Below are 27,445 nucleotides of genomic sequence, written 5' to 3'. Positions count from 1 at the left end.
ACGTATTGTCTAACTCATACTATTAGCTCAACAGGATAGGGAATGTGCTTTATTTCCTGTGTCAGTCTCATCTTTCAAACTTGGTCATAGTTAGCCTTATTTCAGACAGTTAATCAACACAATTTAAATCTTGCAAAATCAGAGCATCTCCTCTAAAGCACATTGAGTAAAATAGGAGGCTATATAAGCAGATTGTTTATTCTAGCCAGCTGTCAATGTGCCTTCATTGATGCATAGGCTACAACACTGGACTGGGATTCGGCTCAGTTTCTTTTAGGTGTCTCTAAACTGACTGTTGTGGCTGGTTTTATACCGATTGGATATCTAATCAACAAGTAGTTTAGGGCTTGATTCAGCTGACCAGATGTTGACATCGTCTTCAGGATAACACAAATGATAGAATAACATGAATACCCAGGATAATACTCTGCGTTGGCCAGATTTCTCTGCACCTCAAGGAGACTACGTGGCCATGTTAGCATAGAGCTGTGTAAATCTAGGTGCTCGGTCTGACTTCTCGCTCCTAGCTGGGGAGCCTTAACTTTTAGTCCAAGGAACACTTTCTTGTGTTCAGCAGCCCATGGATATCTGATGAATGCATGTCCTAGGGAATGCCTGCAGCTGGAGAGGGTAGAACAGTCACACCACATAGTACCTAGAGTTGCAGGAAAGGTGCTTTTTCAGAAAGCATGAAATCTTCTTAAGGCATTTGCCTGATAAAGAAATTGTATATCCTCTCACTGCTGATCTCTGTGGTAAAAGATGCTTAAACAGGACTAATGACTTATGAATGAGTTTTGAGTGCAGAGCAGCAAAGATGCCTACCTGCCAGCTGCAAGGGTTCATGAGCTGTGGTATGGAGCATAGTAATCCTGCCCATAAAACAGAGATAAGAAGAGACAAAATACAGTACAGATCCCAAGTGCATGGTTTGGATTGCCCTAACTAGTTTAGGGGCTTGTTTCAGTTCATAAATATTAATATTCACATTAGTGAGTTGAAGTGACTTTAATGTTGAAAGGTTAAAATGATTGAGTTGGCAAAAATTAATATGGTAACACTGGTTTTATTTCTTTTCAGAATGTTTCTTTAACATAGATTACTTATTGCACTTGATACTCTTAAAAATGTTTATAATAAATATGAGAGACTTTCAGGAGCACAGAAGCAGTAAAATACATAGTTATTCCTAAAGTGTATATATATATTTTATGTATATGTAACAGCTGGGTCCTGTCTGGGAGTGAATACACACTTATTTGTATAATTCACATTTGTTAACTCATTTTCATAACACTGATCTAGTCTATTGATTAAAAAATTATAAGCTGCTGGATATTCTCTAATTCTGGGAATTTCAGATGGGAAGGAAAAACAACCAACTTCTACATTTGTTTTTCTGTCCCACTGAGGAGGAGCTGATAGTGTCTCTCAAAGACAGTGTGAATGCAGTGAAGATTTTGTTTTGCAGAGAACAAAAGCAGGGTGGGTCAGTTTACCAATACTCTGTATTTCCCCTGCTTTCTCTCAGGAGTGGTGCATGTAATTAGAGGTTTAAAAAGAAGAAAAAGTGTGACAAAATATCCAGCTGCTGGAATCAGCATTTCTTTTACCTGCATGCTGCATAGTGCTTTGAATACATGCAGGCAAATTTTGAGATAGATAACAGAGGCTTTCCTTCAGGATCTGATTTTCTAGGTTGATTCAAGGCTTTCCACCACCCACATCAAAACCAATGCCAAATATTTCAGTTGTTTCGAGTGAGCTGTTCTCCAGACATTTGTATTTCTCTAGTCTAATTGTGTCCAGGTGCATGAAATTTGTCCAAAGCTTTTGCTTGCACAACTATATTAAATAATAATAATAAAAAAACTACCTTTACTTTTTGTATTTGTGTGATTTACACCACAGTAGTCTGTGGGTGCATGAGGTTAGCTTTTTGCTCAGCTGGGCTGCATCTAGTATGAGCCACATGTAGCTAATGCTGTTCACCAGGCAACATAAAAACAAGGAAGGAATAAAAGGAAGTGAATGTTCAAGCCCCTTCAGCAGGCAGTTTATGGTATTTCCAACTGTAAAAATCATTGACAGGAAAAAGATACTCCGCTATAATTAGAGCTCTTTCTCTCCCAATGCACAGAATCCTTCAGTGGTCTCAAGTCAAAGGTGAAACTAAACCAGATTTCTTTGTCTGAAGAAGGAAAAAGATGCTTTTTACTGTATTCTTTTAATGTCATTATTTTATTTGACATCCGGAAGAATACATTGATCCAGATAACATTCCCTGTTGCGTGACATAATACCATAAGATGTATATTTTTAGTCCAGTTTTGTAAAATTGAAACCAGAAGAACCAAATCCCTGAATCTCCTGATAGTCTGGGAAGTTAGTCTTTCTTCTGTAGTCTCTACAATAGAACAAATGCATGTAGTGTAGCTATTGTGTATCACGTTTCTCTGCATACATAGCAGTATTCCTGTTTTCTGTATAGCCTTACTTACGGCCTTTACCAGGACAAGTTGTCCCTGCAATTCCTTTCTTGGGTTCAGAAGTATCAAATGAGTGCTTAAACTTGGTAACTGAACTCTAAAACCCTAACACACGTCAAAACAATGAGTTGTTTCGCTTCCTACGTTCTATAGACAACTCGGCATCTGCCTCGTGTTGCGGGTTTGTCTTGTGGCTCTGATGGGAAACTTAACTTTTAGCATGACAAAAAACCTTTATCCACTCTGTGGCATGACTAATTAGTCACATTTTAAGGCCCGTGGTTGATTGCCAAGTGAGTAGACATCAGTTTCCAAGTAGGACAGAATGTTCTTAACAATGTCCCTCAAGGAGAAGACATGGTTTCCAGCTTCTGTTTATGACCCTTCTGTGTAGGAAGCTGCAGGGGGGCTATTCTGTTATAATCTAGACAAGGAAAGATAAAATGATGTAAATTTAAGGCAAATGTGTGACATTTGCATGGGTCAGACTGTTCCTGAAAGTGCACCAAGGGCCTGTGCTTTCAGGGTTTGTAAGAGTGCCGTGCTTCTCTAGCGGTAAGAGTACTTGCGTTATAAGTGGTCAGCAGATATTAACTGTTAATGGGACATCGTAACTGGTTAAAACAGAATTACTTGCTGCTCTGTTTTTTTTTTTCACAGAAGTAGGAAAGACCAAATGCCAGCATGAACGAGAAGCAGCTCTTGGAAGTGGAGGCGCTTTCTTCTCAAGAGTTGGTCACTTCATTCCCCAGTGTGATGAGCATGGGAATTACCTACCCACGCAGTGCCATTCTAGCAGTGGATATTGCTGGTGTGTGGATAGGGATGGCAATGAGATTGATGGTACTAGAAGTGGCCCAGGAGTTCGACCACCATGTAAGTGCCTGAAGCACTTGTTTCTTGTGGGTGTCTCCACCCAAATGCACTCCCAGATGTGGGGCTTAGTAATGCCCCTGAAATTCTACAGCATTGACTTGGAGCAATGCAGGCCATTGCTGTCCCAGGGATGATGTGTCTTGTGCTGCAGCCTATTGGTAACTCCAGCATCTGCTTGTCCTTCAGCCAGGACATCTGGACAACTGTGGTGAGCCTCTGAATACAAAGTTGGTTCTCTAACATGAGGGGCCTCTCTAGTTTCTGCCCTCTGGAAACTGTGGCAAATCTGAATGTGTGGTAACTGACCTGCCTCAGGAAGTGAAGGATGTTCCTTCCTACTTTTTCCTCACTTCAGCATCAAAATAAGTTTCAATTTTTCTAAACATTTGAAGGAAAGAGCAGTTATGGGGCTGGACATGAAAAGACCTATTATGTCAATTGCTCCTTCTCTGTCAGCCATGGGGAAATATTTGGAAGCTTTCTGCATCTGATTATAGTTATTAGTGTCTGCTTATAGGGCTTTTTCCTCTGAGAAGTCTGACTGTAACTGTGCTTCTGCAAATAACAAGGAGCCTTGTTACGCTGTACAAGCTAATTTTTTTCTTCTGTTTCCTTCTCTGTTAAGGTCTGAGCACAGCTGCTCCTCCTGTTGTTATTGGGCCCTCTGTTCGACCAGATACAGTACCTCTGCCTCCAGGAACACATTTGCTCTTTGCCCAGAGTGGTAAAATTGAACATGTTCCACTAGAGGGAAACAGTATGAAGAAGAATGGTGCAAAAGCACTGTTGCATATTCCAGTAAGTAACTACTATACTAAATCCATTTGTTTTTGAAGACTTGCGACAAAGATGAAAGTAAGAGTGCTTGTCTGTGTAATTAGATCATTTAAGTCCCAAAATCAATTTTTATCTTGATTAAAATTTCAGTGTCCCATCACTGTGTCACTGAAAATTCCTCACCTGACTGGTCAAAAAGCCTAAAACTAGGTTACAGGAAAAAAATGTTTCCCTTTAAAGAATAGCTCATAAGACAAAAATCTTATATATGTGCTGTCACATGCCTCCAACAACTTGTCATATAAGCAGTCCCACATTCAGACTTCCATTGGCTTTCCGACTCTGGTATAAAAGTCTAGGAGACCTACAAGAGCAGTATGTGGAAAGGCCCTTTTTTTCCTCTCTTACTCCCTCCATTTTTTTACTAAGTCTTAATCTCTTCCTGTTTTCAGTCAATTTTCTGGACTTCTTGGCTACAGATATATGTAGATAATTTTTATTTTCTACTTTTTTTCTTTCTTTTCCATGTGCAGGCCCAGTGGGTGGTGAATCTTTTTCCCACACCAATTACTACTGTTTTGAGAATCTATTTTCCTCGAAAATTAATCCCTGATGCTGAGAACCTCTATTTTCCATCACCTGTGACACACGCTAACTCTTCTCACTTCCAACTTCATCACATTCATTTGTTTTGCCCAAAGCCTGGGATTTCTCTTTTCATTCCGGTGTATTTATAATAGATAGCAAACCAGATAGCATGCTGGCCTCATTTTTACATTACTGTGAATATTCAGTGGGCCAAATACTGACTGAATTACAGATTCAGTTCACAAACTGTGCTGGGATGTAAGGGTAAAATCAAACTTTTGTCTCTAGTTGTCCGAAGTGCTGCTGAAATAATGTAAAAATAAAGTACACTGTGTAACATAGTGTAGTTAGGCAGATATAGACATTTGATTCTCAGTCCTTCTCAGCTAGTCTCATTATTTCCTTGTTCTAGCTTATATGAGTTAATTATGAGTATCTTCAGAACAGAGCTCCCATGAGTTAAGATGCCTCTCTTCATTAAAACTTCCCATTAAACTGAAACTTGCAGTCTCTGCTAACAATGTCGTCTCTGCTTTTGTTGTCTCAGTGTTGTGTATTTGTGAAGTGGTAGTGTTTAGCAGTGTAGAGCTGTTCAGATTGTACAGCATTACTGTGCACTGATGAATAAATGCATCTGTTTCAATGCATGTTTCTAAGACTGTGTTTCTAAGTTGCATCTTACAAAAGCAGCAAAGACGATGGATCTGGGAATCCATGTGAAACACTGAAAGTCTCTTTTCGCTTAATTGGAGAAATGAATTTCAACTCAAAACTCAATCTCTAGTCCTATCTTCTCCTGCCTGAAAAAAATTGCATGTATGTGTTCCTTGTTCCCGAGCATATTTTTTCCAACAGAATGATTTATGGAATATTTGTTTAAGTTGTTTAAGCTGTGTTTTATTTTAAAAACTTACTTTGCTAGAACTTTTTTGAGTCCAATGATTCTACATAGGTGGCACCACTGAAGTGTGGCCATGTTGCATGGGTTGATGAATATGCAGAAGTCAGGTTTGATAGAAGTCATTGTTTCTCCTTGAAGAGAAAGTGTGAAAGCAAAAAGTAGATGAGGAATAACACAGTAAAACAACAACATGAACTTTTTTTAAATGGATATGCAGGTGAAATTGTAAAAGTGAGACCGACTATTCAGTACTAATATCTACAGTGCTTCTTTGAAATAAGATAATTGTAAATTGGGTCTGCTAGTTAAAAGGGACATAAAATTGGAAGTATTTTTTTCTAAGCTATTCTATGGTGACTGCCACCCTAGTATCTTCTCTGCCCAACTCCCCATCTCCTGCCTTTCTGCAAGAATTTTTTTAGGAGGGCTTGAGACTTAGGTCCATAAGCTAGTACTGCTGGCAAATAATTTTTGTTTAGCATAAGCTGATGTAGTTTTCTTGTTGAGCAACAGGACAAAGTTGTTATTGGAGTTGCTTATGATTGCACGGACAAGATGGTTTATTGGACAGACATCAGTGGCCCTTCGATCAGCAGAGCTAGCCTACATGGTGGGGAGCCAACAACCATCATCAAAACAGGTAACACCACAAAATTCTTCCCCTTGCTACCCTAGGAATGGCATTAGGGACTTGAATTTACTATTTTACACTTCCCAGGTGTTGTCTCAGCTTTAGCATTACAAATTGGTGGGTTTTTTGGATAAACAATAACCAAAAAGTCTGGATAGCATAAAATGGAAAAAGATCTGTTCCTTATGTAAGAGCTTTTCACTACTTTTCCACTGCTGAGATAGACAAGAAATCAGTTCTCTTTAAATAAATAGCATGTCAGTGAGATATTTCTGTTCTTCCTTGCAGTTGCAGGATACTGTATCTGTCTGACCATTGTGTCTTGTGAACATTACTGGGGACATTTTAAATGAAAGATGATGGTTTTAAAAGGTGAATCAAGCTGCTCGTGAATGAAGTGTATCTCAAGGCACTAATGGATGTAGCGTTTAGAGCCTTACAAGTCTGGGCTTTAGACAGCGTCTCAGCTCCTTATACAGATATTTAGAGGGTTTCTGTACCCACTTACACTTGTAGCCTGAGCTTATATTCTTGCTGTGTTTAACAAATTAAAAAAAATCCTTCTTTGGATGCTTTGATCATTCTGAGAAGGAATCTTGAGGTAGGCTAGAGGCCTTTACTGCTTCCTACCTCCGGTGCCAACCCTAGGGCTGTCGCTGTAGTGGGGCAGCACAGCTAGTACTCTCAGGGCAAATCCTCAGGTCATGACATCCCAGATTTTTCAAATGCACTCAAGACCTCACTTCCCTTTGTAGAGGATTGTTGGTGCTATGTTGTACCCAGAGGACAGCCTTCGTGTAGCCCACCTGTTTTTATAGTCATGTCTTGTCAACCATGCTGATCAGGAAGGGTAGTCCAGCATCCTTCCTGAAAAGGTCCTGTGTCTCTGGCTATGGGAATTGGAACACATTAGGCTAAGCTCAGACTACCTGCCACAGGCAGATATTAGAGCCATAGAATCACCACCAGGTTGGAAAGGACCCACTGGATCATCGAGTCCAACCATTCCTATTTATTATCTGAAAAGGGGATGATGGATTTTCAGTTTGCTGTTGAATGGATCAATCAAAACTCAGGCTGACTAAGGGGTTGCATTGATATGTTCACATGAAATATCATCTGTGTGTGTTGCTGTTTGTTTTTTCTTCTGACAAGCAATGCAGGTAATACACAGGCTAGCTGAGATTTGGGGGGGTGTGGTCTTTCTCTCCTGTTCTCTGCCTCTCATCTGTCCACTCTGCTGGGGAAGGACTGGTGAACAGGAAGGTTGAAAATGAGAACCCCTGCTCTCTGTTCCTGGGCTTGGGGATCAAACAGCTGAGAGGCAATTAGAATCTGTTTCAGCTGTGATTTTTCCATGCTTCCCACTCCAGCTGTAAAATAGAAGTGAGGAAGGCCTCCTTGTTTGGTTCTCACCTTTAGAGTTGCTCTAGGATTCCAGAATCAGACTAGAGGGTATTGTAGCATTAGTGCTATTACAGTTTATATCCAGTTCTTATACTCTTTCCCTCAAGCTTCTGCTGCTTACTGCAGTCCATGTTCATTTGCATTCAAAGGGCAAGCATAAACCCATGCATCTTAAATATGAAAATCTGTTTTAAATGTAAAGGGTAAGGGGGAAGGACAGATTTGGGGAACACAGTGAATGTGGGGGCATTAAAAAAACAACAGAAATAGCTCAAGGCACTGTTTGAATAGTCATGTCCTCAGTATCATAGAGTACCTATGAACAAGGTACTAGAAGAGGTCATCCTTGCTTTAGATCCTTTGCAGCTGTTGTCACAAAAATTTATGAAATTACTTCAGCAAAACAATCAACCAGTTTTAAAACTCAACTATAAATTTGCTGGAGTTTGTGCTTCAGAACAGACACTTTGCTGGGACTCCATTCAAGCTCTTAAGGGTAGCAGTGAGATGGGAGCAACTTGGATCCTACCATTCCCTTAGGAGGGGAGAACTTAAGGCCATCCCAAACCACTACAGCAACTACAGAGCTTGATATTTCTGTACAACTTGATGACTGGAATATTTGTAAGACTTCTTTTTCACCATATCATATTTAATCTAAGAGGGACTCTAACCTATGGTGCAAGCATGTGCCTATACAAGTACAAATTCTATGGGGAAAAGATTTCCAATTTTGACCATTAAAAAATTTTCTCAGATTCTGCACTTCAAAAAGTGATGGACTAAAAGTTATATAGATACAAGTTAGTCTGTGAGTGTGTCTGCATTAGAAATCTTGGAGCATATAAAATATTTAGAAGTATTAGTGAAGGATTTCAACTAAATTTTGTTATTTTAGGTAATTCAAAGTACTTCAGTGCCACATGGGAGCCTCGTGAGTTTTGTCTGCTATAAAAAAACATTGTATGCATAAAGACGTTCCATAATGTCTGTTGTCCTGTTGTTTGGAAGTGAACGCTGTTCCTGAAGAGATGTTGAACGATGTTGCTTTTTACTTTCTTTATGTTAGCTGGTTCTTTAATAAGGAGTCAGAACAAGATAAGGTTGAGTATTCAGTACTTGAATAGATGTCTTCTATGCTGCCAAAACTGAAACTTTAAAATTTCAGGAAATAGGAAAATGCCTCCCTCTCAGAAGACTCATGAGAATTCTTTGTTTTGTTTTGATCTTTGCTTTTTCCTCATTTAAGCAACAGCTGCTGTCTTCAGTTCACATGTATTTTAATGGAATGCACTACTTCTGTTTGTTAAAGCTTTTGTGATCCAAGTTGGGTTGCTTTGCAGAAACATGTTTTATTGTGGAGCCCCATCCAGTTCTCATCTATCCCTGCAGCTGTGTAGCCTGTCAAGGCTTTCTGAGCTCTGCAGCTGTGGACGCAGGTCAGGAAGGAGAGCTTTCCTCTTTGTTGCAGAGGCTTAAGTCGTATCAGCCGTACATGTTTGTACAAGCCTTTTCCCTAGGGACAGGGTCTGTGACTGTATCAGGCCTAATGACAATACAGCAGGAACACATTTGTGCCTCTGGAAAGACTGAAGCCTATATATTTTCTTATCCCTCCATGGGGGATAGTTTTTTTCTGGCTCCTTGTCAAACAGACAGAGAAGAGACTTCTTTAAATCTCCCGGCATATAGCTGAAGCAAGGAAACTGGTCAAGGAGCAGGGACTCCTGGGAATCAGTAGCAGCAGATCTTTTGCAGCCTACTTTCTTCTCTTTCCTAGAAGAAACTGGGAGCTCTTCTGCCACCATTTAGTCAGTGATCCTCTCATTCCAGAGACTGTCTAGAGATTGTCACCACCATCACCTCAAAATGAGGCCACTCTCAGCAGCCTTTGCCATTAGCAAGAAAAGAAGCAGCAACATTTGAGGGTCTGAAGTATATGTGAGGTGGTTTCTTGCAGATGACAGATTTAGTTCCACAGAAGTATTTGGAGAAATACAAGTAGTAATAGGAAGTTAGCGTAAATAAGTTTAAAGCATGCCCAAGTGCCTTTGGAAGGAGTGAAGAGCTAACTGATTCACATTTACTTCCTTGGGCTCTCCTGTGTAGCAGCTGTGAGTCAGAAGCAGTGAGATACATCTTATATGTTCTTTCCTGCCTCTTCAGAAATAAACATCCACCCAAAATGTCATGTGTCCATGTTAAGTGTGGTAAGTGTAATCCACCCGTGAGAGAGCAGAGGCAGAGGCTATTGTGCAACTGTTATTCATGGCAAAGTCACAGCAGCAAATTTTAGACAGCTCTATCCAGTGTTCTGGACCAAATGCCCTTTCTCCAGAAAAGTTGTTTGTGTCACATATTGTTTGTTTTATGGCTGTCAGTAAATAAACTTGAGAATTAATAGAAGGCCTAATGGACCACATTCTGTGAAGTCAGGAATCACTTCACCTCTTTTTAGGAGTGACCACATACAGCTCTTTCTATTTCTTTTGGAACTGAAATTGGACTAAAATTGATTTGTATCCATCTTTAGCTCCATTACATCCCACGCAGCCTGCCTGCTCTTTTTCAATGGATATATGACCCTTGAAAAGTATAGAGTAGTTTTTTGCAGTGGCTGAATTAAACCTTGGAATGATATATATTTATTCTGCATCCTTCATCTGAATTAGAAATTACTAATGCTAAAGCAGTAAGGTCATTATCTGCTATTTCCTGTTGCTTTTGGAACAACTAACTGCCCCAAAAAAACTATGCACATCCAGTACTAAAACATATTCCAAAAAGGATTGCTCTGTAAAAACAAAGAATTGGACCTAAATTCAGTTAGCTAATACCTTTATCTCTAGTGCTTTGGAGCTTGGTTGTCTTTTTAAGTATTGCATACTTAGAATAAATTCAGTTTTCAGAAGGAATGACACATATGCCAGTACCAAAGAAAGGGAAATATTAAGGATTATAAAATGCATTCTAGATCCTGCTAAGGATGGCAGAATAAGATTCTGATAACCTCTATTGTTTATTTCTCTGCTGTTAACTCCTTTTCTGTGTCTGGCTCCCAAGGAAAGCGTACATGCCTGATGATTTGGTTCCTCATAGAATTTGTCATTCTATGTATTTATGAAAGTTCCATGTGTTTAAACTTCGTAAGAAAAAAATGTGTATTTGTCCTCCAACTGCCATGAAGTAGCTTTTGTTGGACCACAGCCAGAAAACTGAAGAAAACTTATCTCAATTAAGACATGCTTGTGAGTCTGACATTGTGTATTGGGAATAAATATAATGCCTAGCTATGTTTTTCTTTGTGCTCCTGCAGACCTGGGAAGCCCTGAGGGGATAGCTGTAGATCATCTGGGTCGCAACATCTTCTGGACTGACTCTCAACTGGATAGAATAGAAGTGGCTAGGCTGGATGGGCGCCAGCGTCGCATCCTTTTTGACACCGACCTGGTGAACCCCAGAGCAATTGTTGCAGATCCTATGAGAGGGTATGGATATGTTGTCAAGAGATGTGCTAAGCTTGATTTTACTTATTTGTTGTATTTAACATGAGCTTATAGTCTTGAGTCTGTGTTTTTAGGCGGTCTGTAGACAATGATAGAACTATGTTTTCCTGAAACAACTAACAGTCAGGAATAGAACAATCTGCTTGTGTCGTGCATCTGAGTGGTACACATGAAATAAAACAATGAAAATGCCTGCTAGGTAATACTGTGATGTTTGGTTGAGAGGTTTCTCAAATACTTGTTTGTACCTCACTTCCAGGATGTTGTTTGCAGGATGGCAAGTGTTGCCCTTACCTAAAATTTTTTTTTCTGCAAGATTACTGGTCTAAAATACTAGATTAAGTAATCTTATATTTTCATTTTTGTCATTATAGCCCTTCCTGTACAGTATTCCTTCTTTGAAAACTCCCATGGTGTCTCTTATGTCATTATTTTCACTTCTGTCATTCAGCTGCTTGAAAAGGTCCTTTTAGACTTCTGTTTGAAGATGCAGATAACGACATACTTTAAAAATCAAGCCTGTAAACTGCAGTCACAGAAAGAGCCTGACAGTGTCAGTAGCAAAGTGTAAATATTTTCAAGTTATGGTTCCAGGCTGCAAAAATGGAAGTATATACATACTTTTATGTGGTCTTTGATCTGTTGACATTTGTTTCTCTCTGAATATTGGAAGAAATACAGGGAAAGTTAAAACTACAACAGAGTCCCTGGTAGTACTGCATGTCTGTGCATTAATGTCTGAACTTGCCTGCTGTTGTCCTGGTGCAACTTTCTGTAGTATGGCCACTGCTGAGAAGAGACATTTCAGTTAAAATACTCAGAAACGCAGAAGCAAAAAGGCTTTCTTTTCAGTCTTGAATTGCTTGGAAGCTCTACTGAAAGATTGCTTGATTGATATAATAGACATTGGGGTGCTTTTAGGTGAGAATTCTTTTATGAACAAAAGTACTATATTCCTCAGGGAGAGTTTTCTTGAAGATGCATCTTTATTCCAGATGTTTTCAAACGGGGCTTGTAGTGGGGAAAGAATGCATGTGATCCATGAAAATTTGAGTGATACAGAGTTAAATGAAAAAGTGATGGTATTGATTTCTCTCATTCTTTTAACACAAACTTTTACATAACAGTCACATAATAGTGGGGTGGAAACATCTGTGGATGTACATAAAGTGACAGAATAATAAGGAAAAATGCACGTACTTCATGGTGTGAGAGAAAGGGAAAGGCACAAATGTAGTCAGACTGAGGAGAGGTCTCTGTTCTGTGCAGAACCCCATTGAGCGAGCAGGGCTTTGGGTTCAGGTCAAGCAGCATGGGCTTCCGTCTCATAGTAAATACTTCTTGGGGGTGGGTGGGTGTGGGAATACACTGCTAACAAATGGCTGGTAGTGATAAAGCATCAGTGAATTAGTGGCCTTTTTGGTTCTCCCCTGACCATAAACTACTCTGACTTCATTGTATGTTGCTTACTTGGTGCTATGAAAATAAAAATGTAGTTCTGAATGAATCCCAAAAATGTATGCCAAATGTTCCTGATTCTTAGCCTGAGCAGGCATCGTGGGTGGTGGTGAGGAGTGTAGACATACATTTTGAATGGTCCTCAGTACTGTTGAAACAGAGGTCTTTTTGACTGGCAACTTGCACATAATATAAAAAATGAGGAAGCATTTTTTTCTCTCGTGTGTTTGCTCTTTGTTTTGAATGGAAGTATAGCATTTGTTACATCTGTAGTATGCTTTTGTTACTTTTATATCAAAGTGCAATGCGATCCTTCTTATTTATTTCAATTGTTTAGTGTATGTGCATGTTACTTTTGTGTCCTTAGAATTTTCCTTAATTACAACTTTCTTTTGAGATCAGTCACTGTCTTAATTCTTGCCTTCTGTTTCTTCTTAAGAAACTTGTACTGGACTGACTGGAACAGAGAAGCTCCTAAAATTGAAACCTCATATATGGATGGCACAAACAGAAGAATTCTTGTTAAAGATGATCTTGGGTTACCAAATGGGCTGACGTTTGATCCTTATTCCTCAATGCTTTGCTGGGTAGATGCAGGTAAGGTGCTAAAATCTTTCTTCGTAATAGTAGTAAAATAAGTATGTCCAATCGCAAAATTATGCACAGCCAATGAATGTTTATAGCTCTTTGGGTTGCATCTTGGACTTCTTGCCTTTCTTCTTGGCTTTAATAATCTCTTGGTTTATTCATTTGAACTGTCCCTGTAGCATTCAGATGAGACTGTGTGGAGCCAGAAACATTTCAATTCTGATCGCAAAATTGTCTAGGAATGCAACAGGTTTATATCTGTGTGTCTTGTATGAGGTTATCTCTTTAGGTAGTGCTTATGCCTTTGTAGAAAAAGTTGTGACTTTAAGACAAGGAAGAAACAGTTTCATCTAATCTGTTGCTTTGGCACTATTGCTGTAAGACCTGTAAATTCAGGCAAAGTCTGGCTTATATTTGTCTACAGCAAGTCTTGAAAAAGCAATTTGCCCTAAATTTAAGGGTTAAGAGATGAAGGTTCTGCCACTGACCTATTGTTAGTTTTGTATGAGTAAAAGAGTGCATTTCTAGTTCTCATTGAACTTTTTACTTTTTATCTTCTTGTCTTTCTCCCTATAGACTCTGATCTCCTCCGGTGGAGATGCTTTTACACTTCAAGTCACCTTTCAAGTTTTTGATAAATTTAAAAGATTGAGCTTTCTTTTTCACTGTAAGATATGTTCTGCAACCTTCAAATATATCTCCTTGTGTTATCTTTCTTTTCCTTTTCTTTTTTCCTCTCCTGTTCTTGTATTTGTCTCTCTTCCTTATCCCTAATTTTGAAAACTGCTACTTAAGAGAAACCTATAGATATTTACATTCACTAGCAGTGTTCCCAACATGTGTAGATCCTTTATACATAGACTTTTTTGACACCCTATTTGCATCTACGAGTTAGATGTTCTTACTGCAGTCTTGCCTTCCTGGCCCAACCCGGCAAACATTTTGGGAACATGCTCACCAAACTAACTTTGCAATAATGCCTTCCAGAGGAAGTGGTTAATGATTGAAGTATCCCTCCAGAATGGAGGAGGCCTTCTGTTGGGCTCCATACCAGCCTGAGGATGCTGGTATCTGCAGCAGGAATCTCATCTTGTGAGCAATGGCTGTGGTAGCACTAGACATCTGTGTTCCTGTAAGATAAGTGGTGTGCCAATTAGCATTAGCACCTTAGTACTTTTCAATCCAGTCCCTGGCACATGCAGAAATGTGTCATGGTAATGGTTTGGGCTAAGCAGCATACTGAAAAGAAGTTTTACTCTGTTCATGCTTGCATGCTTGTTCTTAGTCCCTGAAGAGAGCAGTCTTGCTCAGGTTCAAAGGCTTAATTGTTTCACTACACCCAGGTACAAAAAGACTGGAATGCATGAATCCTAATCAGCTTGGTCGACGAAAGGTTGTTGAAGGAATTCAGTATCCTTTTAGTGTTACAAGCTATGGGAAGAATTTATACTACACAGACTGGAGAAGGTATGTTATCTGCTAAAGAAATTACAGAGTGCTTTAGTCTGTTCTTCTCACTGGAAGAAACTGGAGTATATACTGCAATTCTCACGTCTATCCTTTCACGCATTCGTGGTTTTTTTTGCTTTCCTGGCAATGGCTAATGCAGGGGGGAGTGGATCTGTAGAGTTGACCTGTTGATGTTGCCAGTTAACTGAGTTTTCCTTTTCAGCATGGTGATTTGTCTTCTAAGAAAATGCTTTTAATGCTGAATGTTCTTGGGAAAGGAGTGGGAGCTAACACATTTCCTTTATGGCTGTGCTTGCTGTGTTGTAGACGGCAGAAATTAGTCATTTGTAGCTTTCTATGCTCTGTATTATATAAAAGCTCAACCAGAAACAAGAGAAAAAAAATTTTTACTGTCTTGATGGCAATATCATTGTTGCAAAAGATCTAAAACATTGACATATGACCAAGACTTTAGAGTTTACTGTATTTTCCAGAAAAAAAATCCAGTCTATGAATTTTAAAATATTTATTTTTCCGTGACATAAATGGTTGTGTGGGCTCTATCTGCAAACTTTTACACAAATAACTCTACCAATTGCAGCAGGGAGAACTATCAATATGCGTAAGGATTTCTAATTGAGAACCTAACAGCTGCGAAATGCTGTTCTGGAATAGGCTTGTATAAATGGGAAGCTGTGTTACAGGTCTGTCAGTTGACTTTCATTTTTAAGAAGAAAAGATGCATATGTTTGGCTGTATTCCTTCCGGATATGAGGCCCCACCTGAGATACAACATTGTACTTAATCTTTATACATAATACCTGTCGCATTGGCAATAACACATAGAATGTCAGAGAGGCAGAATATGAAGGATACTAACAGACAATTCCCATAGAGGGATGTGGTCCTGTATTGGAAGTGTCTTCAAAATTAGTGATGTGCTCCCTGCTAAATTTCTTAGCTGCCTAGAATGAAGGTTATGACATACTTGAGTTGTTCAGGAAAGATCAGGTTTTGGAGGATTTTTCTCCTGACATCTCTCCCTAACTGTAAAACAGAAATGACTTCATTTTTTTCCCTTGTTTTTGTTTGTTTGTTTGTTTTGTTTTGTTTTGTTTTTTCCCCTTTACTTCCACCTTCATCTCACTTCTGTATATTCTCTTCTGCAATTGGCAGGGATGCTGTCGTAGCAGTGGATCGCACTATTTCAATAGAAAATGATAACTTCCAGCCTCACAAACGCTCCCGTCTCTATGGAATCACTACAGCCTTTGCTCAGTGCCCAGGAGGTAATCCAGACGATTCTCAAGTTTTTACAACTGTGTCACAACTTAGCCTATAAATGAACTTGGTAACAGCTCCCATTGGCAGGCTGCCAACTGATTTAAGTAGTTAGTGAAGAACTAGTTAATGCTCAGATTTCCTTTTATTAAGAAATTAGAAGCCACTTAAGTTTTTTTTCCATAAAAGTAGTTGCTGTGGTTGCCATATGGAACCAAAACAGGGAGGGAAGAAGTATCCTGTTCTGTCCTTTATGATCAAGATGAACACCTAACCTGGCAAAAGCTGCTATGTTGTCATCGTCCAAGTTGAATCCTATATTTATGGCTGGGGATTTATTTACTTTTTAAGTTTAAAAGACAGAAATATCATGGTCTTCCAGATATCCTTAATGTGATCCAGTGGTTTTAAAAAGGAAATATTCAGAAAACAGCAGGTGAAAAGAGAAGCTTAGAGAGGAAGTTGATACCCTTGACATAACAATCCATTCTTTGGGAAGCAATATCACTGGTCAGTTTTGCTGTTCTTAGCCAGTCACAGTTAGGAGAAGAGTTGGGTGTTTTATTATTGCAACGTGGCTGTAATTATAGGAGTTGTGGGGTTTTTTACTTTAGGCCTAAAAAACCCACTAGGATAGTTTCTCTTCAAATTATTATATATAGTATATATAATAGAAAACATAATTTGGTTTAACACAAAGCTTGGTTCAGAGGTTAAAAATGCATATAGATGTTATAAGTAAGAAGTTGGCTATGTTGTTATAGTTCACAGTTTCATTTTGGTAGGCAGCGTAAAACAAAACAACATTGTGTACTCTGAATAAATGCTTATGTTTATAATATTCAGAACCTTGGTATCATTTCTTTCTCTTTTTTGTTTCAAATGTTTTGGGATTTCTTTTCTGGGTTGGATGCCTTTCCGCTCACATCCATTACTTCTAGCACTGTCTTCTCTCATTTTACCCTTCAACATTAATGCACTTCTCCCCACTCACCCAATTTTTTTTGTTTTCATGGGTCGTTTCTCTGTGGTTTTGCAGTGCATGGTATCCAGGAAAGATGTCCTGTAGCATTTTGGACTTTGTCCCCGTGTATTGCACTCTATTTCCTCACTCACTGTCTCTTCATTCTAATGTCTGTGACCACTTGGCCGATTCATGAAGGTCACTTCAGGCACAGCCTAATTTTTTCATGTTGCCTCTCCTGCTCTGTCCTGATAATTTGATCTTTCTTTGAGGTGAGTATCAGAAGCTAACACAGGGTAACTCTCATCTCCCCAAAGCAGAGTTTTATTTTGCATTCAGTCTCATTATGGCTTGATTCTCTAGTGTAGTCATGAAATCTGCACTTCTTTTGTATGTATGTGTTTTGGATTTTATTGTGGTTTTGCTTTTGTTGTTCTTTAACATTTTACGTCTCCATTCTTTTCCAGGGCATAACTACTGTACAGTGAATAATGGTGGTTGTACTCATCTCTGCTTGGCTACCCCAGGAGGCCGTTCTTGCCGCTGCCCTGACAACACAGTTGGAGTGGATTGTATAGAAAGAAACTGAGCATTAAAATAAGCTTTAGAGCAGCAGACACCTTTTGGAAATGTGCTGTAAACCGTTCACTCCTATGAACACAATCAGGCCCTAAAGATAAGTGCTCCATGCTGCTGACAGCAAGCCACAATGCACATATGCAGACACACACACAGGCGATGACTGTTTTGTAGCAGCTAGGCAAGGCATAGCTACCCAGATTGGCTCCAACTGCGTCTGGTTCCTTGTAATATTATGTCCTTACTTTTAAAGGTAAATGTGGAGGCCTTAGTTGCACCTGTGCTGAGCTAGAAGGTCTCTTGAAAAATTAAAAGTAACAAATACCAAACAGAGTAATGAGGATGGCACAACTTAAATCCTGAGACTGGTTTGTACCTTGGAGTATGCAACAGTTATCTGCACAGTGGCATTCTTAGTGCGTCATATATGTCGCTGGGTTATAATCTCTGGCCAAGAGGCAACCAGGGCGTCCAAGGATGAATAGCTGTGAATGGGAAGACCCAGTAATATCACAGATTTAATGCCTAACTGCATTACTTCCCACTACCAGTCCTTCCACTTTCAAAACTTGAATCTCAACTTTTGATGCTTACATTATGAAAATACTTTATCCATGTGCTCTGAGGGTAGTTCTCACCCTAGCTCATGTGATTCTTTCCCACAGTATGTGATTCTTTATAGATAATCAACACTGCTTGGTGGACATATTTGAAGTTTTTGTTGGATTTTAAGAGCTTTATTTTTCTTCCGTCTGAGCTGGATTCCTGAGCAGTTTCCTAAAATTCACTAAACAAACTTTAGCTATAGATCTCAATTGCTGATAGTTCATCAAAGAATGGGTATTGATTCATTTGGAGGCATTTGGTTTTAAATAGACACACAGTCCCATTTGTTTCCTGAGAGCTTTTAAGGTAATTTTATGTTTGGTTCTGTAAGCCTGAAAGTGATCTTTGAGTTCTATCCTAGCAATCTTTCTTCTTTAGCAAACTGTGCTGTGCCATGCCTTTTTGTGAAGCATGAGAAATCGTGGCAGTTAGAAATCTGATTTCCAGGAAGGAAACCTGTGTCTTGATGCTTAGAAGAAAAAAGATAATGATGCCCCCTTTGTGTGCCAGTGTTCAGTGAACAGCAAAAAGTTGTCCTGAAAATCAAAGCAAAAGTTGGTGTTTTCGTCATCACCAATGAGTTTGGAGCAGGGAGGGAACATCAAAATGCATATTTGTGTGTCATATTAGCAGTACAAATCTGGGAGTGAAGTTTGGCTCTTACACTGTGTGTTGGGAAGGAGGCTTACCTGCAAGCCAGCAGAACAAAACAGGACTTGTGAGGCTTCTACCGGACCACATATCACAATGTAGTGACCAGAGCAGTAAAGTAACATTCCCATTCCCTCAATCCCTCTTATGACACTACAATAACAGTTTTAAACAGAGCCAATTCTGAGTCTTAACTGTGTGACATGTTCTTCTTTAATTGTGTATTTATCATAAAATAACAAAGCATATAAACATTTTAAATTTTTTATAACTTTTTTATAACTTTTAATTCATTTTATTCACACACTTAATCAGGTATGTCTTACTGTAAATATAAAAAATGTGCTGAAATGAAGGTGCTTAATAACTCTTTCTCCAGAATTGTTCACACATCTGGTGAAATATTAAAGTTTACACTCTGTACAGGTGTCTACAGTACAGTGAATAAAATTTTCTGGGTTTTATTTTCTATAAAGAAGAAAGTCATACCTGGAGAAAGAAGTGGTACATGGTGTCTGAAATCTCTTTTCCTGTTGAGTTCTGGGTTTTAGCCAACTCTTAATATCTAGTGATGATACTCCTTTTTGAAGATGCAACACCATAGGGTGGAAACTGCTGTTGGGGCTTTTGTGTTCTGAAACCAGTGGCACAGTTTTATTCAAAACAAATATGTGAGAGCACTAAAAGAACATATAGCTTCCTCTGTTTTCACAGACTTACTGGTTGTTAACTATTGCTGACTTTGTCAAGTAAGCTTAATTCAGTTACAACATACTTCAGACTTCTACATTACTGGAAATATGGGGCAAGAACTGGGTTCAGTGGGGGACAGAATTTGTATCTCTGCTCAAAGATGTGCTTGTGCCACTTCCTAGGTGACTTTGCTGCCTGGTGCCAAAGCGTGGCTCTGTGTGGCTGCAGGTGTGCTGTGGCTGCAGGGCAAGTTGCAAGCTAAGTGAAGTGTGGTCTGCTGGAGGTGATGATGCTGAGATCTAAACTCCAATTTATGGCTACAGCATGTCAGTGCCTTGGGGGAGAATAGCAAAAGGCTGTGTGGTACTGTTTGGTGTACAGCTGGAGAACACTGTGCCTGTCAAGTGAGCCATTGGAAAGGTGGGGCAGCAAGGAAAGCTACTTGAGTCTAAAGGATGGTGTGTGGAGTTACAGGAGGAGATTGGTGTTCATCCATCCTGAGGACTACACATAGAATTGGAGGGAACTGGTCCTTTAATTTGTTCTTACTGTATGCCTTGTTTTTTTTAATTCTGATCCTTAAAATTTATGTTTGTCTGCTTTGTATTTGGACCAACACAATATTTCTCTTAGCATTCTCTTAGTCTCAGCTTTAAAGTAGCCTTGAAGGAAGAAAAGGTTGTCCTCACTGAGGCTTCCCAACAGATCTATTTGAGGATGGACCTCTGCTGAAGTTCCTTCAAGTTTTCTTCATACTTTCTGTCAACCGGCTGGCCTTGAACAGCCGGCACAGATGCTAGTGGTGGGAGTGTGCTGTGGGTCCTGACACTGTGGAGTTTAATACTCCTATACATATTTGCTTCCTCACTGGATCTGGCTAACTCTTTGGCTTCTAAAATGATCTGTTGTTTGAGTTCCTTATTTTAATCACAGTCTGGACAGGAATCTCATCCTTTTGTAAGATTTGGTATTAGCCATTCCAGGGTGTCTGTCTTGGGCCTATCACATTTTTTTCAGTTAAATGATCACTAGTATTTTGAATAATAAAAATGTGAGTTTTCTATTCCCTTATTTTAACCCTAGAGAGTTAATGGCATCTTTTATAACACAGGATTTACTTATGCTGTCCTGGTTCTAGTTCATCAAAGGCCCGATCCTTTACCTGACTGTTGCTTATAAGCGTCTGACTGTTGTAGTTTTGTTCAGGAGCAAGTAAATTTACGATATTTGCACACTATGTTTTGGTGTTAAAAGGTAATGGAAAATTGAATATATTTTATTTCATTATTAACATTAATTTTTATTATTATAATAGGCTTGGGCTGGTAATCATGCCAGTCTCTGGTGCTGTGGTAGTTGAGAAAAAGATTCAGTGTAACCGCAATTCACCTTTTTTTTTTTGCTACAAAAAACAGTAGATTCCCAGGTTTTCCAGGAAAAAAGAACAACAATAGCTTCAATGATTAAGCAAAAGACAAAATACCACTTAGATGTATTCAGAGGTAAGTTAAATGTTTTCTTGAATATTCCCATTCACATCTTCCAGCATAGAGAGAAATATTTAGGGGTAACACCACTAGTGATTTTTATCAATGAGGTAATAAGTTACAAAAAAAATGAAATCTACTGAAAGTAGTACTGGCTTCCTGATGACTTAGTGGGGTGGTGCAGCCATCTTTCCATCAAAAGAGTGTTTGAAAACCCTGGCTTTACTCAGTTTTTAACCCGTGAAGAACTCTCTCCTCATGGTGAAAATCCAGTGGGGCTTTCTGAAGCCCAGCATCCTGTCCAGTGTTGTTCCAAGCTGGCAAACTGCTTACTCCACAGTTCTCCAATTGCACAGTTTTGTCACAACATATTAGATTTTTAACTTGCAGGCCTATAATTAAGTATGACAGATGACTACTAGAGGATAATGGCCCCTCAATGGCAGTGTCACAATGCATCAGCTTAACCTATGGTTAAATGCAAACTGATTTTTGTGTAGTATCTCACACTGTATTGCTTGGAGATATTGTTGGGGAAAAGAAAAACGCAAGTTGTGAAATACATATGGCTGTAGGGACCACGGCGGTGAGAACATTGCTGCTTGGCCTGTCTCTAAGAACTAAGTATTACCTCCAGAATCCAAGTCCTCAGCTGGGAATCTGGCAGCAGTTTATTCATTAAGTGATTGAATCACTCCTTTTTTGAACTTCTACTCCACTTGAAATCTGTCCTTTATCTTATAAGTAATTTTAGGACAGCATGTCAGTAAAATAGGTAAAAGAACAGTGTATTATGTCCTGCACATGTACATATTGATGACTCTGGAGCTTTTTTTGACTAACAAAAGACTCCCAAACAGTGGAATGCAGTGAGTGGGCTTCCCTGCTGTTTTTTCGCAAAGCAGACTGAGCTGCAGTAACTTTATGCTCTTCTTTTGTTTCCAGATGGATTCTGGAGTTGGTGAATGGGGATAGAGTGCTATTCCCACAAGTACCCAGTATGAGATATTTCAGGCTTTGTCTTAAGTATTCTCCAGAGTCCATTCTGTTTGTGGTGGTGTTGCTTGCTCTGGACAGGCAGTGTTTCCTACCTGATGGGGCATCTAGAACATGCAGGAAGCAGACAGAGGAACTGTGTAGTGCAGGGCCTTCAAGATGAGGAAAATGGCCAGCTGCACAGACGTTGGTGGGGCATTCCAAGTGGCGGCTGTGGATCTGATCCGGTAACTTGTACAGCAGCATTGGGGTTGACAGTGGAAATCTTCCCAGGAGCTGTTTAGGGTTATGGAGAAAGTGAAATTGTGGTGGAAGGCAAGTGAAGAGGAAGAAGATGTCAGTGGATAGACATGCGTGTGAAGTTTGGGAGGTGGAGGGAGCAATTGGCGTGATGGTTTTAGCACTGTGTTTTGTGGTCAGTACACTGCTGGGGACAGAGTGAGGGAGACAAAGATGCAGAGTTGCAGTATTATAGTGGATTCTGGAAACCAGTCCAGTGCCTTACTTTCCCACTAGAACTAGAATATCCCACTGACTACAGCACTTTCTTCAGGCACTGTGGGATGAACCATAGGATCCCAGATCCAGTTCTGTTTAGGACAAAACCCAAGGACAAGGTTGCTGTCATGCTGCCAAGCATGACTTCCTTCAGTCCTCAGGCAGCCCCAGACACCCAGGTGAGCCACCGCTGGCCTTTCATGGTACAGCTGCTCTCCCAGTTTGGTAATCCCCAAACAGTTTCTATTTCCCACCTGCACTGCCTCTTCCAGGATTGAGATCTTGCTATGACTTGCTGTGCTCATTAACTGCACACCAAGTCTGTCACATGGGTCTCTTCAATAATAAATAACAACAAAGCATCAGTCTGCTAAAAAGCTGCTAAGCCTGTCCAGCAGCTTGCATCCAAAGGTCCCTGATGGCACATTTGTAAGCATGAGATTTTTTTCCTCTTGCATTATATTACACACCACCATATTGCTTATTAACCTTTAGACAGATGTATCTCATATATTTTTAAGTGATTGCACTGTAATTAATCATTTATCTCAGTGGCCTGTTGTCCTTTCAAACAGATACATATGGGGAAATGGCAAACCACACAGCTAATTTCATTCTCTTCCAGCTAATTTCATTCTTTCCAGGCAGAATGTCCTTCTAGGCTTTTGCCTCCCAAGTGACAGTGCAACTATGACACTGATTTCTTCAAAACAGTGGAAGATTGATGTGCTGCGATCAGTTTCTGTGCTTATATGCCTTGTAACTCCACTCTCGGGCTGACGTGCCACACCGACATTTTTAGCTGACCATAACCTACAGAACCAATGGGGTTTGCTTCACACCTGTTTTAGCCTAAACCCTGGCATGTCTGCTAGATCTTGTACTGTGTTACACCCAAGTAATAAGGAAGAGCATGAAGTCTGATATCGCCTCTGTATCAATTAAATAAAATGTGTTTGGTCCTGGGCCAAAAACTTTTGGCATGATGTATCTTCTCCAGATAGACGTGTCTGTGCTCTGTCATGGTAGGAGTAACTTTCAGCAATAACAGATGGCTGTGGTCTTGATGTGCTTTAGCCTAGCTGTCTGTGACTTACACTCTATCTGGTAGATTTTACTGATTAATTTTATGAACTTGAGGATCTGGACTTTGCCAGTAGAGATGTTTTTAATGTTAGCCGTTAATTAAGACAAAGAGGAAAAAATTGTACTGCCAGAGATTTATGTGCTCCCTGTGAAATCTCAGTCCTCACTAGGTGTTCTCTGGCATCGAAACTTTTCAAGTACAAGTTGGCAGTACTCATATTTGTCTGATTGTTTCTTAGTTTGTCTGCGAGGCTGGCTGCCTATGAGAAATGACATTAGGGTCTGAAAACCTCTGTAAATTATACTTTTGTTCTGATGCAGTATTTTATTACTGGTGGAGCAAGAGAATTTAGCTTCACTTTTTGTTCTCCAGTGCTGTGACAGATTTATGTTTCTGCAGTTATGCAATCTTTTTTGCAGTTTCAACTTGACTTTTACTTGAATGGAGAATCACAAAGGGAGGATGAGCATGTTCTTGTGTTGAAACTCCTTAAGACATTGTTTTAATGAGCAACAAATGTGCAACAGTTAAGGAACACACAATAAGAGTTTGTTCATTGATTTTTATCAAGGATGTATTCTAAAGCCTAGGCTCTTATACACATGACCCCAAAAGTCTCCAAAAGGCAAATAGAAAAAACAATACACATGATATTGTTTTTTCTCAAATTTATGTTTAACTATATGCCTTCTTAGAAAATTCATACAGAAATTTAAATTGGAAGGTTCCACTAGATTTTTTGAAGTCCAATGCCCTGCTCAAAGCTGGGACAAATTTCACGTAAGAGCAGATTGCTCAGTTGCTTGTCCAGTCAACTTCTGAAATCTCCAAAGATGAGATGCTACAGCCTCCCTGAATAACATCTCACTACTGAACCACTTTGTTGTTGAAATCCTCAGTTCCAATGGGAATTTCCTTCGATGCAACAAGTCACTATTGCTTCATGCCCTTTCACAGTGCGCCTACGTAAAGGGTTTGGCTCTAGGTCCTTGCTCCAGGTAGCAAAAGACAGCAGTTGTTTCACACTTTCCTCATATGCCATGCACTCCAGCCCTCTAACCGTCTTAGTGGTCTTTGGTGGATATTATCCAGTTTATGAATATCTCTTTTGCACTGAGAGCTCTGAATTACATGGATATGCTCCAGACATGGTCTTATGAGTCCTGAGTAGATGGATGTAATTATCTTGGTACCTGACCAGGGCTTTGACTTTAATGGTTGGAGTGGGCAATAGTGAATGCAGTTCTTAAGAACTGTTTATAGAGACTTTGGTTTCTTACACTAAGCTTACCTTTGGGGCAGTCAGGGCAGAATGTGTGTGGTGGGGAGGGTTCATGTCAATTTTCTTCTTGACATTCTGAAAGCACGTTATTCTTCGTGGCTTTGTATTTCCATCTTGTAGGACACCTATTCCAGCACAAAAAATGGTACTTATCCATCTGTTGGTCCTATTTTCAATTCTTACAGCTAACATGGAGGGGCTGCACCATTACCCCTCTCAATTCAAAGCCCTGGACTGACAGAAGTCTTGGAAATATGAGAACTGCATTCATTCTCTACATGCAAGAGGTATTAATCCACCAAACTGCAATTTTGCAAGGGCTGGCATGAACATGGGGAACTTCTCACTGTCAAAACACAGCTGAAAAGCTTTTGGATGCAGAAAGGTGGGAGTCCTTAGAGAGAGCTTTACTGGGGAAGGGTGGTGTGATGCAGACAAATATCTCAATTTTTGCTAGGGCCTAAGCATTGGGCAGGGTCATGCTATAGAGCTGCGTATGCACAAGCTGAAATTTGGACCTTGCAGTGGCTGAATGTGCAGAAGGGGATGTGAGGGTCTCAATGCCACATCTATGGTGAGTAGGAACCCTTCTGGGTCTGCTCCTCATTCCTTTCATGCGATTCGCTGAGCAATGATGGCTACTGATGTCATTCAGTGTCAAGGGATGCTCTGTGCCAAATTGCTACCCGCTTATAGATATTTGGCATAAAGCGACATAGGCTTAAAACTAGAGGCTAGTGGGATGTGAAAATTTGCAAGCTTTAGGTGGTTAAAAGCAAGGTTATTAACATAGGAATCAGATCAAATAGCTCCACTACCTGTCAGGATGTAGTTTTAAACTGTGAGGTTCAGGAGCAATGCCCTCAGACTTTTCTTTGAAGGTGCATGCGCTGCAGATGGGAGAGAGTAGGGCAAAGCATTTTCTTAAAAGATCAGTAGGGCAAGAACAGCCTGCATCTAACGGGTTTATGTTATATTGAAGTGCAGTCAGGATTGATGCTGTCACAGGAAAGGCAGGTTTGTGAAACGCATTTAAATTAAAGATGCTGTCACTTCAGTTGCTAACGAGGCAAAATGCAAACAAGATAGTGTTTCTAATATAACAATCCAAAATATAATAATGCGTTTGGAGAGTGTGGAACTAGTCATATGTCACAGAAGGCTATTTTGGAGATGAGATACCTTATTTTATGTATCTGTCTGTATTTCAGATTCTGCATTTGTTCCACTCTGAGTTGCCATTGATCTCATGAGCTCATGAGATGTTTAAAAGGCAGTCCAGTTCCAAGATATCGAAACATTCAGCAGCAAAATACAGCTGAGTGCAATGTACCTTCAGGCAAGTCGCAGAATTTAATTCTTAATGTCAAGGTATAACGTCGAGTTGCATAACACAAATGATGTTTTAAACTTTCAGTCCTGAATAATGTCATTAGTTAATTAGCCACCTAGGTACACAGTTTATCATCCTGAAGTTAGCCATAGTGTTGTATATGGACCAGATATAATTTTCTTAATGCAAAGTGCCCAAAATTACTTAAATTACAGTAATTTCTGATTGAGCATTTCAGGTAGATAAGTAAATAATGAATTCCAAAGGGAAAGGCTTCAAGTAAAGTTTCATTAGGCGCTTGTCCTTTTTCATGGTTTGAGAGGCTTCCCAGAGCTGTGCAAGAGAACAATCTTTTGTTCTTTCTATCTTGGATCACTGTGCTGCCTGGAGCTCCAAGATGCATCCAGCTGCAGCCGCCTCAAATGGAAAATAGATCGGGACTGAGAGAGAAGGTTGGGGGTTTTCTTAGGCTGCTTTTAGTTGTCTGGTTCCCACAGCTCTGTTATTTTGCTGTGCAGTCCACATAGAACAACTCAAATGGCCATATTTCTAGTATTTTATTTAATGAATAAGTAAATAAAATAGAGGTAATTGTGTAGAAAATGTGAGTTACTCTGAATTAATGTGATTATCAGGCATCTATTGAATGGTTTGGAGTATGTGGGCAGTTACAAGGCTCAGGTCTGTAGAAGAAAGACTACATGTAACCTGACTGACATCAATGAAATCTGGTTGTGATGAGCGCACTGATTTGTGATACTCTTACAGAATAAGAGTATAATTTGTTCTGTGTGCAGTTATCACTGAGGAAAAGCTGAAGGAGAGAACTCTTGAATTACAGGTAAACAGCCCTAAAGTCATGAGTTTTGCCACTGACTTGACTTCCATTATAAACAGCATAGGTAGCTCTAAACACCTCTCATTATTGATCACTAGATCTGATCAAAATGTCTCAAATTCTTTTTCTCATTCAGTTTTAAATCACTCCATCTCCCATTGTTATGCTGGTAAGTAAGGGGATTTTGGTTTTTTTTCCACTGTGAAATCATGCTTTTAGAGGCTTGCCATGCAAATAGAAAAACTGAGTTTGAGTCACATTTTCTAGTCATTTTACCACAAATTTCTGCATAGATGACCTTTAATGCTCCTTTTCTATTGCTCCTTCTGCTTTTGCCTTGCAGACATTGTTTTTGCTCTTGCTAAATGAAGACTTCGAAGTGTATTGATTCGGCAAGCAAAGAGTTAACATGCCCTGTTTTCCTTGCTGGTGAATGTCTGAGGCCCCCTGGTGCCTTATTTATTAGCAGAGCGGGGAACA

General features: G+C 39.6%; 1 protein-coding gene across 2 annotated transcripts in view; it reads left to right on the top strand.

Annotated features, from left to right (window-relative positions):
* NID1 (nidogen 1) overlaps positions 1–27,445 on the top strand; it is a 78,674-nt gene that overhangs the window by 26,389 nt on the left and 24,840 nt on the right. The window contains exons 13-20 of one of the 2 annotated variants that reach the window (XR_008448973.1): positions 3,150–3,365; positions 3,991–4,163; positions 6,139–6,271; positions 10,986–11,157; positions 13,073–13,230; positions 14,565–14,688; positions 15,847–15,959; positions 17,383–19,864. Coding sequence is in view for 1 of the 2 variants with exons in the window: in XM_009562162.2 (XP_009560457.2) it covers positions 3,150–3,365; positions 3,991–4,163; positions 6,145–6,271; positions 10,986–11,157; positions 13,073–13,230; positions 14,565–14,688; positions 15,847–15,959; positions 17,383–17,504 (1,205 nt within the window). In the remaining variant the exon portion in view is untranslated. Of the gene's footprint in view, positions 1–3,149; positions 3,366–3,990; positions 4,164–6,138; positions 6,272–10,985; positions 11,158–13,072; positions 13,231–14,564; positions 14,689–15,846; positions 15,960–17,382; positions 19,865–27,445 lie in introns of those variants that run through there. The other variant, XM_009562162.2, reaches the window with a different exon arrangement.

This window comes from Cuculus canorus, chromosome 3 (genome assembly GCF_017976375.1).
Source record: "Cuculus canorus isolate bCucCan1 chromosome 3, bCucCan1.pri, whole genome shotgun sequence".
Taxonomy (NCBI): domain Eukaryota; kingdom Metazoa; phylum Chordata; class Aves; order Cuculiformes; family Cuculidae; genus Cuculus; species Cuculus canorus.
The sequence above is the reverse complement of the archived record's forward strand: the minus strand, read 5'-3'. Positions and strand labels throughout refer to the sequence as shown.